At 45.9% G+C, this 17,575-nt stretch overlaps 1 protein-coding gene across 5 annotated transcripts in view; it reads right to left on the minus strand.

Annotated features, from left to right (window-relative positions):
- The window catches only part of Sil1 (Sil1 nucleotide exchange factor), a 63,685-nt gene extending 46,302 nt beyond the window's left edge, over positions 1-17,383 (minus strand). For 2 of the 5 annotated variants that reach the window (XM_084591084.1, XM_084591088.1), the window contains exons 1-4: positions 17,149-17,297; positions 15,610-15,844; positions 9,057-9,232; positions 2,597-2,770 (exon numbers count right to left, since the gene is read on the minus strand). In XM_084591084.1, coding sequence (XP_084447210.1) covers positions 2,597-2,770; positions 9,057-9,232; positions 15,610-15,802 — 543 coding nt within the window. In that variant the 5' untranslated portion in view covers positions 15,803-15,844; positions 17,149-17,297. Of the gene's footprint in view, positions 1-2,596; positions 2,771-9,056; positions 9,233-15,609; positions 15,845-17,090 lie in introns of all 5 variants that reach the window. The other 3 variants (XM_084591086.1, XM_084591085.1, XM_084591087.1) reach the window with 3 other exon arrangements.
- Between the last annotated feature and the right edge of the window lie 192 nt (positions 17,384-17,575).

Below are 17,575 nucleotides of genomic sequence, written 5' to 3' on the forward strand. Positions count from 1 at the left end.
GCAGTGTTGGCTACAAGGAATATTGTAGTGACGGGTTCCAATTTAAATTTAGCCCCCTTGGCGTTCTTTAATGAGCACTGATGTTGGACAACTTGCGATTTGTCTCCAATGAAACACGGCCACCATCGAACACGGCCAAGATCAAACCATGTACTCAGGATCAACACCATATAAACTGGAATATAGGCAGAGATTTTTTTTGAAAAAAGCAAGCTAAAGTCGCCCCTCATCTTGTATAGTGGTCTTTAGCAGAATTTGAGGCACAGTCTGGCAACAAGTGGCGTGCCTGCTCGTGAACGGACAGCTAAAAACAGTATCGACATCCTGCAGTTGCTGGCATTTTCTTTTTCTGCCCCGAGCGCATTTATCCTAGCGTGAACGCTTTCATTCGACTTATAACGGTATAAAATGCCTCTTTAGTAATGAATAGCGGCATGTGGAGGCAGTTTACAGTAGCTTTCCAAAATAAGTTGGTGTTCGTCGAAGTGAATGGCAACATGGCCGCTTGCTCAGCGACAGTTTGGTGTTTCAGAAAAGAGTGGTGGCGTCGACAAGATCAGCTGTTCGCACACAGCCTTTAAAGAAATGCTGCCTAAACAACATGCTTGACAAAACTAGATGAAACACTCTGAGAGGTGGCGAGTGGCAGAGTCGTCTTCCGACAATGCTGCTGAAAGTTTGGGGTGAGATTGTAGCTCCGGTGATGCAGGCGTACAGCCGATGTTGTAAATGTATCTGCTTCTGCACATTTTTTGTTGTTTTTTTCTCTTTTTTTTTTCCCCCACTTCAAGGCAAGGGGGGGTCGCCTATATCCTCACTCGACCTATATACGGTTTATACGGTAGTTGAGCACCCTAACCACAGAGCCATAGCAGTGGGGCACCACACCCAGACGGGTCTCTCCCACTTTTAATTTTTTTTTCCTATGCATTCAAGGAGTTCAGTTTCAAGAAAGCTGGCAGCACTGCTTAAGCAAAGGTGTGTACATCATTTAGAAACAAATGGAACAGTTCACAAATGCATACTGATGTCAGGTATTGTCAGTCTCAGTTTTCATCCCATACAGAGAAACACTATGTTCATGCATAAGGCAATACAGCTGAACCAGGATATATTGAACCCGGATAATTCGAATTTTGGATGTATCAAACTCATGGAATATCCCCTTGAATATCCCATGTAAAAGTATAGGAAAGTTGGAAAGTTGCGTCGTATATCAAACTCCAATTTCACTGATCGTTTGATATATCAAACTCCACACCACGCATTGGAAGGTGTGCCTTCCTCAAGGACGATTCATCACCCTCGGCTGTTTGCCGCGTGACATTCTTAAGCCACGTGCAAAGGAACGAGAAAGAACTGGTTCGGCAACGGCTCGGTACGGAGCAGACGCAGCCAATGCAGCCGTCGTGTTAGGAAGAGGGGAAACAACGCGATAGAGCGAAGTGCAAGGATATGCCCATTCTGCCGAGCTTCCCCTCTCTTTCCCGGTCTTCGTTCGCATCAGCACGCACTACGCATGTGCCGACAAGCCAGCTCAGTCTGTGGCAGACAGAGCATCGGCTGCTTTCTCCAGTGTGTGTTGTGAACTCTCTGTGCGCGGTGGGTGATGTGCAATGCGCGTCTTGTGTCGTCGCGCTAAATGTATGCGTTGTGTAAGCTATGGCAGCTGCGGATGTTAAGAAGCGGCAGTTTTGCTGGTTTTTTTGCGAGAGTCGTCCATCCTTGCATCTATGAATCAACTAAAGCACGCAGTCAGCTGCTATCATGACACCGGCTTTTAGCATTGTTCGCTCCTAACGGCATTTGCAGCTAACACGTTTCCAATGATTTTGCGGCAGCGGACTCCACCCGCCCCCAAGCACAGCATTATAAATCGAACCAGGCTTGTGCAATCAAGCCATCACGGGCACTCTGCCAAGCTCGCTCCCCGCCACTACAGGAGCTAACATCAAAAGTATAGCCAAAAGATAAACATGCTGTGGCATTATCACTGCACAGCATCTTGGATCTCTGCCAATAAATGAGCTGCGTATGCGACGGCCGGCCGAAGCGGAGGGACACACCACTGACTAACGCTTTTTTTTAATTCTCGACGGCAAAAGTGGAGGGTAGGTCCATTACGCGACAAATATGCTATCGTTTTCACGATTGCAAGCGGCGTCACAAGCCGATTTCTGTAATATCAAACTATTTTGCAATCCACTTCGAGTTCGATATATCCGGGTTCAACTGTATGACCATTATGCTGGCACTGAGTTATTCAAGTTTCAGCTTGGCACAATTTTAGAAAGGATCTGCAATTCGTAACAGTATGCAGCCGCTTTATTGAAGCAGCACACTTTAGCACAGCTGGCACAGCATTCCCACCAATGCTAATGGTAATTTCTTTAAATCGTTCTGGAGCAAGCAAATATATGTTCCCTGAAAAGAAATTCTAAACAAAATGCTCTTCTGTCTGACCACTCTATAAAAAATAAAAATAAAAGATAAACTAAGCCAAGGTCAAGGTATTACAATTTTCACTCTTCATCTTATGCAATCAAACCCCCGACAGAAGGGCCAAGCTGACACAATGGGAGCTGAACACACCTACCTGGTGAACAAGGAATTCCATATCTCGCAACAGAGCTTCCTTGTCAACTTCAGAGGCATTGCGGTAGTTCTCCAAAAGATCATAAAGAATTTCAGACTCAGATTTCGCCTCAAGCTTCAGGCTAGACATCTTTTTTTTCAACTCATTCATGTTCCATGGAAGGTTCTTCTTTTCCTGCAAAATTCAACATTATCGCTTAAAACCAAAAGCACTGTTGGCCTACCGCACCTTATTTCTTGTTTTCAGCAAGAATGAATAAAAAAAATAAGACACTAACATCTAGAGGTGTGCGAATAGTAAATTTTTAAAGCCAAACTAACACAGATTGTGAAGTTCAGCTGAAGAACAAAAAAAGGAACAGCTTTGGTGAAAACTGAATTGAATATGAATTAAATGCTGATAAAAATGAATCGACTACAGTAGAATCTCAGTGAAACAAACCCAGTTGATACCAATTTCAGCAATGACACAAATTTGTAAAATTCCCCGACGAGGGTGCATTCTATAAAAGGTGAAAATTTTTGATGTTCCAAACACTCTCCCATGCCACTATCATATGAATGCGCAAGTTGCAACTGCAGCTTTCAGCTCTACATACTTCCCACTCATCACTGATCCCACAGTCACCAGTCGCACTGTACGCGCCGCGAGAAGTCTCTGGTGGCGAGAGACCCGAACACTGCCGACGTCCATCTCCTGTCATACTATACATGTCATAGGATGTCTGCAGCAGTGAGCGGCCCGCACATCGCCGCTGCATGATGTTCAGTTGCACTATACATGTGATCACAATCATGCGTCACACTGTATGCGCTGTGGTGAGCTATGGCTGTGTGGCCATAAATGAATCTCCTTAGCCATAAAAATATCTGCATGAATGCCTCTCCGATACTTCTGCATACTGATTTGTGTTCATTTTGATGACATGAAGAATTTTTGTATGATACAAATTCTTTCATGATCCCATAAAATTTGTACCACCGAGATTCTACTGTATCTTACAAACATTGACTATTTCTGCAAATATTTATATGAACCAAATAACCTTGCAAAATAGTGAAATGCAAAGCAGTAGTGCTGTGGTACAGTGATGTAACTTCTATAATTATAGCTACAGCTGCCAAAAGAAACAAAACTGATTTCTACTAGATGTAAACAAGGAGCAGCCTGTATATATCAATTCTATGACCCACATGTTATATGTATAGAAACATCACCTTTTGCCACTGATGTATGTAACAGCAAACAGTAGATAAGAAGGGTGAGGGCTATAGATAAGCCATGTCCTGCAATATCAGGCATCAAATTATGGTTTGCTGAACCTACCTGAGCCCTAACTCGTTACTAAATCTTAGAAGCCATGGAAGCCATGTATATAAGCACTATGAATGCCGCGACTCAAATGAACCACATTACAGTGCTGAGTACTCCATTCAGTGCAGACAGATTATTGCAACATGCTTGCTGAGTGCCCCCCCCCCCCCCTTTTTTTTTTTTTGGAACAGTCATTTAAAAATAAAATATGACATGCTATAAAACTTGTGCCAATTATAAGGGAAAAAAAAATCAGAAATCTTGAGATCATGTTTGATTTGTCCAAAATAAATTGAAAAACCACAGTTTGATTTAACAAATCAAATGCAGTAGAGCCTCGGTGATACAAATCTTAGAGGGTTGCAAAAAAAATTTGCATCCGAAAAGCTGTACCATCAAATTGAACAAAAATCAGAAAATCGGTATGCAGAAGTGTAGGAGGCATTCATGCAGATCTGCTTACGGCCAAAGATATTCATTTACAGCCGCACAACCACAGCTCGCCACTTGCGGCACGTACAGAGTGACTAGTGATCACGGAGTAATAATGTGTGAGCAGTACGCAACGCCTGCCGCGATCGCCAGCACCAACTTTTTGTGGTGTATAAAACAACTGGCGATAGCGATGTCAGCAATTTACAGGCCCCGTGACTCCGAAAACTTCAAGCAGTGTGTAGAGCGCGGCTGGCCATTGCATAGCCACAGTCACAGTAGTGCTCAAAGCCTGTAGTCACAGTTCATGTGTTCATATCATATAGTGACACAGGAGCGTTCAAAATGTCTGAAATTCTGCACATTGCACACAACGCACTCCAACTGGGGACTTTCACGAATTCATATCATCCCGAAATTCATGTCGGCCAGATTCGTATCACCAAGATTCTACTATAGGAGGATATCCGGTTCAGTATTTGAAAAGTTTTAATATTCACACACTCGTAACTTTTTTCCCCACATGGCACTTGCAAAACGAGATCAACGCCAACATTACATAAGCTGTTACAACTGTCCCCAAACTACTATAATCATCAGAAGCACTGTCACTGGCAGAGCAACACGCCCTGTAAGTCCCCTTCATACTGCTATTTAGTACATTAATAATTATTCTGAAATCACTGAGACTTGTCATATAATTCTAACTGCTGTCAAGCACCAAGTTATAGATAGCAAATAACTCCCAGAGTGAGTGGGTCATGCTAAGCATGGTTTCTTTACTGTCCACGGAGACCGCCCCAAGTTCAATTAAAAGAATGGTCAATTATCACGCAAGTGCCTATGCCACATTGAAGTTACAGGCTTACGTTGCCTTTCACATACTGCGCTAGTGACTTTCCCAGTAGCCTGCTATCTCATGATATGAGAGGACTGATCACAAAAGAGAAAACTGCAGCATTTTTACAACATAAAGCTGCACTTTGGGCTACAACAGGTACAACTGGCCTCCCAAGTTTACAGGGCAGGCAGGTTGCTGAAAAATGCAATTTCCATGAGGCACAAAGAGAAGAAATTACAGGCAGTCTGCTGTATTCTTTCAGCCCCCAGTACAGTGCACACTGTGCCTTGTGATTTAAGACCACACATATCAGCTGAGGCAAGTTCTCTCCTTTCCACAACTCACATGCCCCATAAACTTCTGATGCTGATTTTATGCTAATGGAGGGCTCTATATTATTTGTACAGGGGCAGATGCAGGCTCAAACATTTTGGACCAGCTCAGGGAGCATAATAAAATCTATTTGGAGCAGCGGACCAGCTCAGGGAGCATAATAAAATCTATTTGGAGCAGCATTAGAGCAATAGAACGAGAGTTTGCAACCTTCGAGTTATGTTTTGAAGCATGTTTCTAAGGTCAAACACGTTTAATAATTGCAAGTTTTTGTTCCAGACATACAAAAATACACAATTTTATTCTTTTCTATTCAATGCTCAATGCTCAGCTGACTACGTCCCAGGGGTGGAAGCAGGCTCAACATTTTAGAGCAGCTTTGGAGCAATCAAACTACGGTTTTGGAGCATTCCAATTATGTTTTGGAGCACATTTCTAGAGTGAAACGTTCTTGATAATTTGGTTTCCATTTCTCATCATGCGATATTGCTGCTAATACACCCACAAGTTGAATGTTCGCTCGAATTTACCAAATAGCTGCAATGCTCATAGAAATTTCAAGCAAAGCCCACTCGAGTTAAAATTGTCAGCATATGTGAGGTCCTCAAAAAATATTGGGCCCAGTGTTGCCACATTCCAACAAAAGTTGCATTAGTGCTTTCTTCACATGCTATAGGGTCGACTGCATTCATATGTGCGAACACGACAAGTTGCAACAAGACCTTCAGTTGCGTTCAGTTCTACCTCTTGCAATATAACCACATTAAACAGCCAGTAACAATGAGACTGAGGGCTGCCATATGCTGGCACCATTGCTGTCATGCAGGAATCATTGCCACAACACAGTCGCATACTAGCTAGCCCCGCACAATATTACTAGATGCATGAAGACGAAGAGTAAAAGCCTATAAAATCCAAGGTGAGTCAAGCAGGGCTTTTAGCTTCGTTGTATTTCAATATTTTTACGCCAATTTCACCTTGTTCACATTATTCAAATCCATGCAGTTTTGCATTCCTTTGTACGAGGGGGCGTCCAAAAAGTAATGGCCCTAACTTTTTTTTTTTTTTGCTGTTCATCGAAAATTTATGCAATTCACAAATATTACATCTGCATACCAGCTGGACCTACATAAATATCCAATGTAACATTGGTCTAAATGTATGACAGTGTGCACCTAGTGAACAAGGGCGTGCATGCCAATTATGTGCCAGCTTTTCCTTCACAGCATCAACACAGGCGACAATGCCTACACTCACACAAGCACTAAAACAAGAGAATCGATTGGTGAATTCACCCCAACTGCCCTTTCCTATCCTCCTTCCAGTCCTGACTTGCCACCGTCGGATTGTCACCCTCGCACTCCGCGGACCCAGTTTGAGAATGACGGGACTGCCATTCACACCCTAAAGACAGGGCTACACCAGGAGAAAAAAAAGCTCGGGAGACACAAGTTTATTTTAAGAGTATGGCACAGTATTGTTGCAGGAACCATAAAGTTGGTTGGTGGTCCCTTGGCACATCCTATGGTAGACGCTGACCTCCTTTTGCCTTACAGTGCAATGCCGGCATTTTTTCAACCTCCTCATAATTCACAAAATTTTTAACGGCATATTCTCCCTAGTTTCCTGATCATTTGTATCAAATTTCAGCAGTTCGAGGTTTCATTGCACCACAGATGAATTTTAAAATTTTCCATTTCATAACCACAATTGCTACAAGGAACCTCGTGTGTGACATCACTGGATACACGGTTGTCTACATTCACACTGCTTTTGGTCCAGGACAAACATTTTCAGCTTGCCTTTGTTCATCTGAGACAAACAATGACCCCAGCTATCACTTATAGTCGTCAGTTTAGCCAATCAATGCATGCACTATAGCTCTTGTGGCAGCATATTTGACATCATAGGTTGGTATGCCGTGATATCATAAGTTGGCCAAAAACTACCTTGTTGCCTTATGAAAAAAAAAAAGACACTAAAACAAATACCTTCCATCACTCTCATCGTCATCTTTGTGCAATTTTCGTTTTTTTCACTTATAAGATTTTTTGTTTGCATCTTGTGGAAGTACCTCTTAAGCATGAAGGCAGCATGACTACAGATACAAGTGTGTGATTTCTTGTGAAAACCAAAGCCTTGGATGAACACAGCATCATTTTCAGCTGTTTCTGTCATTTAAGAGGCAATAGGTGAGCAATGCGCGTGACAGTCAAACATAGCAAAACGGCACACGCCATGGCTCCATTTCTTGCCACCACTGCCTCGTGCTGCAAATATTCAGCAGTTTCTTCCCTTCCCAATTTCTCGCTGCACTTTTATTATCTTATACTTTCTGAACAGACCATACCACATTCTTTTCACGTTTATGGCCAGCTTTACTTTTTTTCCTACGCACTGCATACATTCCTTCATGGCTACAAGGCCTACATAAAGTTTACTTTTCCACAGAGCTGGTGAGCATGACGAGAAAGCCTTCTAAAAAAAAAATTGTCTATGGCAGATGAACTGGGACTTCGGTCTCATTTTAATATATCAGAATTTACTACAGCGGGGTTGTAGTGTACTTGGCATCTTGGAAAACTTTTTTTGTAGTAGTGAACGGGGACCCTAAGGAACAGGATGTGATTATGAACTCAAAGTGCTAAAAAAAAATAAATAAAGCCCGGAGTTTTCCTTTAACATACTGCTTTATTTTAACACAGTCAAACAAACATATTTTGGCGGCGCAAGGGTAGCATGTTTTACTCTCGACCAAAGAGCCAGAGGCTCAATTCCACCACTTGACCGCCCATATATACGACACTGCACCTCTATGTGCAATGTCATGGCTATGTCCTGACCCCTCTAGACCAGTCAGGATTTTCCAGTCGTGCCAACGCTGCTTCTTTCGATGAACAGGACCTTCAACGCTATTTCATCAAAGCTGGTACAAAGACAGCATACAAGCCCTTGTCTGCAGGTGACACAGAGCCATACAATTTGACCAAGATCCCATTGAGAAATAAGTGCAGCAGATATGCAGCTGTAATATTTATGAATTTCATAAATTCTGAATAAATAGTGTTCAAGAAAAAAAAATTAGGCGCATTACTTCTTAGACACCCTTCATAAATAGTGTAAAATTTTTATATAAATCAGACGTTATCAGGACCACGTTAAGAAATGTTAGAGAATACTTTTCAGGCAGCGAATTAATGGGCAACTTTTCCAGGAGCAGCCTCAAACATATGATGCTTTCTTATGCTATATTTAAATAAAAAAGGAGGGATCTTTGAGGTCATTCAATAGAAAATTTCTCCCTCAGGGCAGTCTCCTTCCCTTCCCCATTAGGCAACACAATGCCTCGACAAAGAATTCTAAATGAGCCATACTGTGTGGTTCTGCAAGTATCAATATAACAAAGTAGTCCTCATTTTGGCAAATAACATAATCAAATATTTAGTCCCACTATGTCACAAAAAGAAGTACTGTTCCCCAACCCTTGCCACACAGTACACAAGTGGACGAGGTCTTCATAATGAGCCCACCACTACTTACAGAAAGTTTAATAGAAGGTCCACCCTTAGCTTGCTCCAGAAGCAAGCGGTTGCCATGGGTGCCAGAGCTCTCATACTGCTGCGTGCCTTTAGACTCTGACTCGTCCATTAACTTGGCTTCAGTCTGTCCAGTTTTCAGATTCATTCGCAAATGCAGACCAGCTGGTATAGCTTCCCCTAAAAAAAGACAAATGACCATTAGTTCGAGGCAAAATCATTTTAGTGGCCTTTGTTTAACAAATGCTTGAATGCCCTAAGTGCTACAGAATTCAATTCCTTGTCACTCAAAACCTGACGAACATGGCAAATAAGTGACATAGCTCAAAACCTTTTCGTGAAAGGTAATAGAAGAGGGCAAAGGGTGAAAGGAAAGCTGGGATGCCTTTTGCTAAAAAATGAGGTCTGGTAAAATAAAAACTGCATTCCTTTCAATCCTCCAGCACTTCCTTAAATGATTAAAAGGGTAAAACTTAACTGCGAGATTCATTTCACCAGAGTAACAAGGCAACCCCAACATGCAAATATTTCAAAGAGCGCAGGAATTGGGCCAAGTCCTTTGATAAAATTTCACATACTGCCATGAGGTGCAGTGCATGCCAAGTGCAGCACAGCAGCACATACAGATGAAAAGGTTTGAGTAATGTCAGGGAGATAAAAGACAAAAAATATGCCCATCAACTTCAACAATAAGTAATGGATGAAGCTGTTGCGAATTTGCAGGGTCGCAGCGGAGCACCAGAGCAAGATGACCAGCGTGACAGGCTTCTCATTCTGAACAACTCGTGCCGTGCTTGCGCTCCGAGCACACACTGTACATCTTTATTTTCCTCTAACACGGGCTGGTCAATGCCTCCGCTTTATAGCGTCGGCGGGCGCTATAGGGCCCCTCGCCTAAACGGAACGGCGAAATGTAGGCGCCGACGGGGCAGAGATGGGGGTGCCACGGCGGCAAGCAGGTCTGCAGATAAGCTGGAAACATCTGAGGGGAGCTCATGGGGAGGTGTCTCGAGGTATGCGGGTTTGAGACGATCTAGAGAGACGACCTCTTCACGACCATCCAGCAGGATTGTCGCTGACTTTGTCGTCCTGTTGAGGACGCGGTACGGGCCGTCGTATGAGGGGGTAAGAGGCGCCTTTACAGTGTCTCGCCTGAGAAACACATGCGTCAAGGAAGCAAGGTCTGGGTGCACAAAGACTTGATGGGCAGATGAGCAAGGTGGCACTGGGCGCAGATGCTACAGTCTTGTAGGCGATGAAGGTATTGTAGGGGCTGGGATGAGGGAGCCAAAGGTACGAAAAATTCTCCGGGAAGCCGCAGGGATGTACCGATGACAACTTCGGCCGCCGAATAGCCAAGGTCACGACGCAGGGCAGCAAGTAGGCCTAGGAGCACCATAGGGAGGTGGTCTACCCAGTGCTCGCGGTCCAGGCACGCAGTGAGGGCAGCCTTGAGCTGGCGATGGAGCCGCTTGACCATGCCGTTGGCACAGGGATGGTATGATGTGGTACGGCAGTGTTTAGTGCCGAGTAGCCGTGTGAGCAAAGTGAAGAGGGCACATTAGAACTGGCGGCCGCAATCCGTGGCAACAATGCCGGGGCAGCCGAAGCGGGGAAACCCACGCTGAAACGAAAGCTCTGGCAACTGTTTGCGCAGTATGTCCGGAATTGGCACGGCTTCGGGCCAACGGGTGAAGCGGTCAACCATCGTCAGAATATAGTTGTAGCCCTGAGAGGGGGGAAGCTGTCCAACCAGGTCAAGATGAATATGGTCAAAGCACGATCCAGGCGGCAGGAAAGACTGAGAGGGAGTCTTGGTATGGCGTGCCACTTTGGGGGACTGGCAAGCAAGGCACGAGCGGGCCCACTGGCGAACGTCGGTGTTAATGTTCGGCCAGACGTACCGCTGGATAACGAGGCGCTGCGTGGCTCGAATGCTAGGATGGCAGATATCATGGAGGGAATGAAAAATGGCACGATGAAAGGCCTCCGGGATGAACGGTCACGGTAGAGCCAATGATATGTCGCACCAGAGAGATCCGGGTACAAACGGATGAGGCACGAGCTGCAGAAAGAGGGCTCGGGGGTGGGCACGCAGGGCTTGCAGCTCAGGGTCTTCAAGCTGCGCCCGGGCCAGAGATTGCCAGTCCACAGCAGGTGAAGACACGCCGATGGTAGTAACGCGTGAAAGTGCATCAGCCGCCTCATTGTCGGTGCCTTTGATATGTCGAATATCGGTTGTGAACTCTGATATGTAGGCCAGCTGACGAAGTTCACGGGCGACATACTTAGAAGAGTTCATACGGAACACATACACCAGAGGCTTACGGTCCGTGAGAACGTAATATGGCTGGCCTTCCAAGAAGTGGCGATAATGCTGGATGGTGGAGTACATGGCGAGCAGCTCACGGCCAAATACGCTGTAGTGAGTCTCGGCAGGCTGGAGCTTCCGAGAGAAGAAACCCAGTGGGTGCCACTCGGAGTCAATCTGCTGATGAAGAACCGCACCAATGGCCACGCTAGAAGCATCCACCATGATGCGAGTGGGCGCGGAAGGCCTAGGGTGGATGAGGACGACTGAATCGGCGAGGGCTTGTTTTGCAGCCGTGAAAGCGGCCTGAGCTTCGGGAGACCTGGAAATCGCGGAGGATGAGGACTTGGTTGTGCGGAGAGGTCAGTCAGGGGGTGAAGAAGCTCGGCGCAGTGCGGAATAAAGCGGCGTGAAAAATTCACTAGGCCCAGGAACTCACGGAGCTTGCGTAGTGTAGTGGGTGCTGGAAAGTCCTTAACAGCCTGGACGTGAGAAGGCAATGGGCGAATTCCCAGTGCCGAGATGTGGTGGCCCAAGAACTCGAGCTCAGAAGAGCCGAAAACACATTTCTGGGCATTGATGACCAAGCCAAACTCTTGGAGGCGTTGAAAGAGTTCCCGGAGGTGACGCTCATGATCCTGTGGAGAACGACTCGCGACGAGGATGTCGTCGATGTAGGCAAATACCGCCGGGAGTCCACGCGTCACTTCAGCAATGAATCTTTGGAAAGTTTGAGCTGCGTTGCATAGCCCAAATGGCATGCGCACATACTCAAACAGTCCGAAGGGTGTAGTGATGGCAGTCTTCGGCTTAACAGGGATTTGGTGGTACGCCTTGACAAGGTCCACTTTACTAATGATCTTGTAGCTGTCCAGATGTGCTGTGAAGTCTTGGATGTGTGAAAGGGGATAGGTGTCATGGACCGTGTGAGCGTTGAGAGCCCGGTAGCCGCCGCACGGATGCCAGTCACCCGGTTCTTTCTTTGGCACCAGATGGAGTGGTGAGGCCCAAGCGCTGGATGAAGGGCGAATAATACCCAGCTGGAGCATGTGGTCGAATTCCCGTTTTTCAATAGCCAGATGCTCACCGAAGAGGCGGCGCGGACAAGCTACGACAGCTGGACCACGCGTGACAACGTGGTGGGTTATACCATGCTTGGGTGGCTGATGGAGATAACAAGGTCTCGTGACCTCGGGAAAGTCTGCGAGGACCTGGGCGTATGGGCATGACAGAATCAGAGTTTGGATGCTAGTGGAAGCGACAGCCGATATAATGCCAGTGATGGAAAGGCGAGTCTTGCTGTCGATGAGACAATGGCGACGCATGCTAATGTCCAGATCAAAATGCGTCAGGAAGTCGGATCCGAGGATGAGTTGATGTACGTCAGCGACGATGAAGACCCATCGAAATGTGCGCCGCAGGCCAATGTCTAGAGTGAGGGATCGGAGACAATACGTTGCAATGGAGGTTGAGTTGGCCGCACGGAGAATAAGTCCATGTGACTTCGAAGCACGGTCGGCCTTGGAGGACGGCAGTACGCTGACTTCGGCACCAGTGTCGACGAGGAGGCGCAGGCCAGAAATGCGGTCCATGACGACGAAAAGGCGGCCAGGTTGAAGAGCGAGGTCACACGTCGCCGTCAGTGATCTCGCTCCGCGTTTCCCGACCAGTTGCATGGTGGAGTGCACTGGCGGGCGCGGTGCTGGAAAGTTCGGTGATACCAGCAGAGACGCGGACTGCGAGGACAAACAGCGGCGATGTTTTGAGGAGAAACCGTGCTGAGCATGAGAGAACGTCCGAAGGACATCAATAGAAGCGGCCAGCTGATCAATCCAGGCCTCTAATCGTGAAATAACGGAGGTCTCCGGTGGAGAAGAGAGGGCAGCAACAGAAGAAGTCGTGCCGTGGACTCGATCAGCGAGCTGAGCAAGGCGGTCAAGGGTCAAATCCCCCGCAGCAGCCAAGATGAGACGGGTGGACTGCGGCAAGCGCTGAGCCTCAACAGTGCGCCATTCGAGTCGGCGTTGCTTTCGCCCAGGAGCTGCCACATGCTAGCGAGTAGCTGGGAGGGGCGGCGGTCTCCAAGCCCTTCATAGGTGAGCAGCTGCTGGAGGCGTGCACTCTAGGACGCCGTGGTGCGGTCCAGAAGGCCCAGCTTTAGTCGCTGGTACGGGGCATCGCCCAAGGGTCCAGCGATAATGTCCGCCACCTCTTGAGCCACTTCAGGAGGCAGGTTGGAAAGTAAATGATGAAACCGAGATGCCTCCGAGGTGATGTGGTGCAGATGGAAGATGGCTTCCACTTGGGCCAGAATGTTGGTAGGCGGAGCTGGAGAGCTGCGACATCCCGTTGACGCAAGGTAGCGTCAGGCAGAAGGTCGCCTGATGGCGGTAGGTTGCTGGGGTCTATCAATTCTTAGGCTGGAGTCACCACTGTTGCGAATTTGCAGGGTCGCAGCGGAGCACCTGAGCAGGATGACCAGCGTGGCAGGCTTCTCATTCTGAACAGCTCGTGCCGTGCTTGAGCTCCGAGCACGCGCTGAACATCTTTATTTTCCTCTAACACCGGCTGGTAGCGCTGATCTCAGCACCTCCGCTGCATAGCATCAGTGGGCGCTATAAGGCGAGGCAATGATTGTGCACAAGAAATTACAGGTATTCAATCTAAAAGGTGCACATGTAGAAACATGTGGCCATCATGTGGCCTACGAGTAAGGGGGAGCAGGTAAACTCATGAAGACATGAGGTGAGGGGAAAGGCAGCTCTTGCTGTGACTTCATCATTGGGGAAGAACTGGGGGGAGTTTCATTATTTTAAACACCTCGCACACCTTACGGCATCCCATTCTCAAGTCCCACAGGCAGCACTCACATTGCTCACAGTGTCATTAAAACACTGAACAGCCATAAAATCAGCATGAGCATTTAGAGATTTATATACTCTCCAAGCTGCCAAAAGTTTCAAATGTTGAAAACTTGTGCATTCATCTCCTAGCCAAAGAGAATGTAGTCAAAGTGACCTTGGAAAGGGCTACTGTTTTGGGGGCAAGTGCTATAGTACTACAGCTATTGCCATCCCTTCTTCACTTAAAGAGGGAGCATGCCCTTTTCGTGCAAGATGCATACATTCAAGAGCGAGCCAACAAGCCCAGACCAAAGCCCTAGATGAAAAAGATAGTAGAGTTTCCTTTATTATTTCAGCAGTAACATGGATTTAAAAATTTTGGTGGGGATTTTAATGAAAGTGAGCCAGTAACCTCGGAAAATGCAATGTCACAACAACGATATTAATACGGAAGGCTTTGCGAGTTGGTAAACATCCAGCCCATCCTGTGTTACTGGCAGTCTTATCTTTTGCTTGCACTACTTTTAGTTACGAACAAGAAATAAAACTTCAAAGCTGCCCTTGAAGACAAGAAGAGAAGGGTACATTCGCAACCATATTGACAAGTACAAAGAAAAAAAAAAAAAAGAATGTCATGGCATATGGTTAGCCAGCACCCAGAAACCTTGCACACGTTACACTCAGCACAGAGCTTGCCACCACTGTGCAGGGTCAATAAAACTAAGCATGAGCACGGCTCTATGTAGCAGCACTCACGCAGGCTACACACATGCACAGCACCAATGCGTCTAAGTCAGGAGCAAACTCGCGCAAAAGTGACGGACAACACGAAGCACCACCTCGAGGTTCCTCTTTTCATGCACCATTCTGCACTGGTTTGAGAATCGGTTGAAGGAAATAGCCCTCTGCAGACCATGAGAAGTCATGTTCACGCCAAGTGTGATTCACCCTGCACGTAGCAGCATGCTTGCAATCGTTTGAGAGGTTAATCTTCTGCAACAGAGATGCCATGGCTTTGATGAAAAGTGTTTTATCATACCTTGAGTAAAATTTTAATCTTAGAAAAGCCAAATATATTTTCATGCAATGAACATAGTGTTGCAGTATGTAATATAGAAAATCAATTTCACTGGACTATTCATCACTGCACTAAGCTTCTCTGAACAAAGCTACGTTAAGCTGAAAGTAAACACTGACTATTCAGACAGAAAAAGGCAGAGTCATGTACTTGCTCTGCTTTCACTGCATACAGAAAATCCAGGAATCCCAAAAACACACTAAAGTGCTTCATCTAATCAATGGTGTAACCTCTGACCAGGCCAGAGAGGACCCATCACAAACTATACCTCAGCAGTGATGCTTCTTTTTTTTTGCTACACATAATTCCAGTTGCAACTCCTCACCTGGCTGAACTTGTTTCCACTCATTTGTAGGCTGAAACACTTTTCTCGGACTTTCTTCAGGCTCATTACTTTTTTCCTCGTCCTTTTGAGACTGATCATGGCCAGCAACTACAGAGAGACCCTGTTGTTGACATGTGTTCTCTATGAACACAAGCAAAGCTGCAGCAAAACACAGCAGTCTTTTCTGGAGCATAATACCTTTCCACTGTCAATACCACCTCCTGCAACAATGGTTCTAAGGAAAAAAAGAAAGAAAAAGACAGAACATCGGTGAGATAATAAAAAAAACCGAAGGGGTTTACTTCTGGGCCATGACATGTTGCTCGTTATGCATCACGAGTGTTCCCCACCTCTGAACATGAGCAGAACTCACCAAAAGTATGGACTCCCATTTATACTATACAAGGGCTTAGACGTAAAACCCCTTGGGATATTTACTTTTGACAAAGGCTGCACAAAACCACCGCAAGCCTAATTATGCACACTGTAGGACAAAGGCCTCTCACACTAATCCCCAATTAATCCTGTTCTGTGCCAGCTGCAGCCACTCTATGCCCCATAAACATCCTACACTCATCCTGTCAATACAACATGTATAACCTGAAATAAACATGTTCAAGTTTACCCTAAAAAACACACTGCCAGGAATTTAATTCATTCGCTAAAACATCAGAATAAAAAGGCTTTCAGCCAGCACATTTTGTTAAACACCTTCTGATGCACTAATGGGCAGAAACATTATAACTTCAGCGCAGAGAGATGCCGGGATCTCAAGTTAAACCAGTTAACTATTAGAGCAGACATTTTACATCGTAGAAAGATATGAAGCAGTTTATGGAATACATATGTGTGCACTCTAGCGTAAATGAGCCAATTTTAATATGAAATCTCTTACCTGTACCTGCCTTTCAAAGAATTCGTGCAATTATACATTACTAATGTGTGGACTATTAATTAGCCCACTGGCCATTTTGCTTCAGTACTACACAAATTTTGGTGAACTATAATAAAAGTTTGTGTTTGCCCATAATACAAGCCCTTCATAAATTGGCTGTCTGTACTACAAAAGTGTCAAACAGGTGCGAACTTTCGTTCCTTTAGTACGAAGCACTAACTACCCGTACGCGCTCAACTGAAACCGATGAGACATGATGCCGTCAGTGTCATGGTGCGATCTGTTAAACCATTAAAAAAAAAAGATTTGAACTAGCCAACATTTCGCGGACACGAGCTTTGGCAGCAAAGAAGCCCACAGGTGTCATGGTTAACCGGCGAGCACTGCATGCCTCGGCAGTACGCCGGTACTGACACTTTAGACCAGTGACAGTTCTAACGACTGTTGCAACACTAAATACTTCTAAGCTTCAGCGTGATTAAGCGAGCGGTTTGCATAGCAGACATTTGCGCGCACACGTGAAACCGGAAAATATCACAAAACACGTGTGCTGCATGCGGTGTCAACAGAATGATGCTGAATTCACACAACAGACCCGCATGGTTCACCAAAGTGCGTGTTATCCGTTTTACAGCGAAACTTACGCGTCAGTACAGCCACGACAGAAACACGCCGCTCACAGAGAAATGTCAAAAACGTTCCGCAGAGCAGCAAGTACAACTCATACGCAAGTACGCAAGACATACGGACCTTGATTGGACCACTATGCTACTGGACAAACGACAAACTGAACAAGACAGCAGCGCCCCCACGCGTAGTAAGTAATGGCGGTAAAGGTAAGTACAACGTTACTAGAACAAACTTTCTAGTAACGTTGGGTAAGTAAACGGCCAATCTCAAAAGAAACGCGCGCGCTTCTTGGAAAAAAAAAAAGTAAGAAAGAAAGACAGAAAGAAAGAAAGAAAAAAATGAAACCTCGACCATGGCCGGTCTCGAGGGAGAGCGCGTTTCTCTCTGCTCTCTCCCTCGAGACCGGCCGTGCCTCGACACAGCACAGATTATGGGCAAGCA

This window comes from Amblyomma maculatum, chromosome 1, assembly GCF_055883805.1.
Source record: "Amblyomma maculatum isolate TAMU_Amacu chromosome 1, ASM5588380v1, whole genome shotgun sequence".
Lineage (NCBI taxonomy): Eukaryota > Metazoa > Arthropoda > Arachnida > Ixodida > Ixodidae > Amblyomma > Amblyomma maculatum.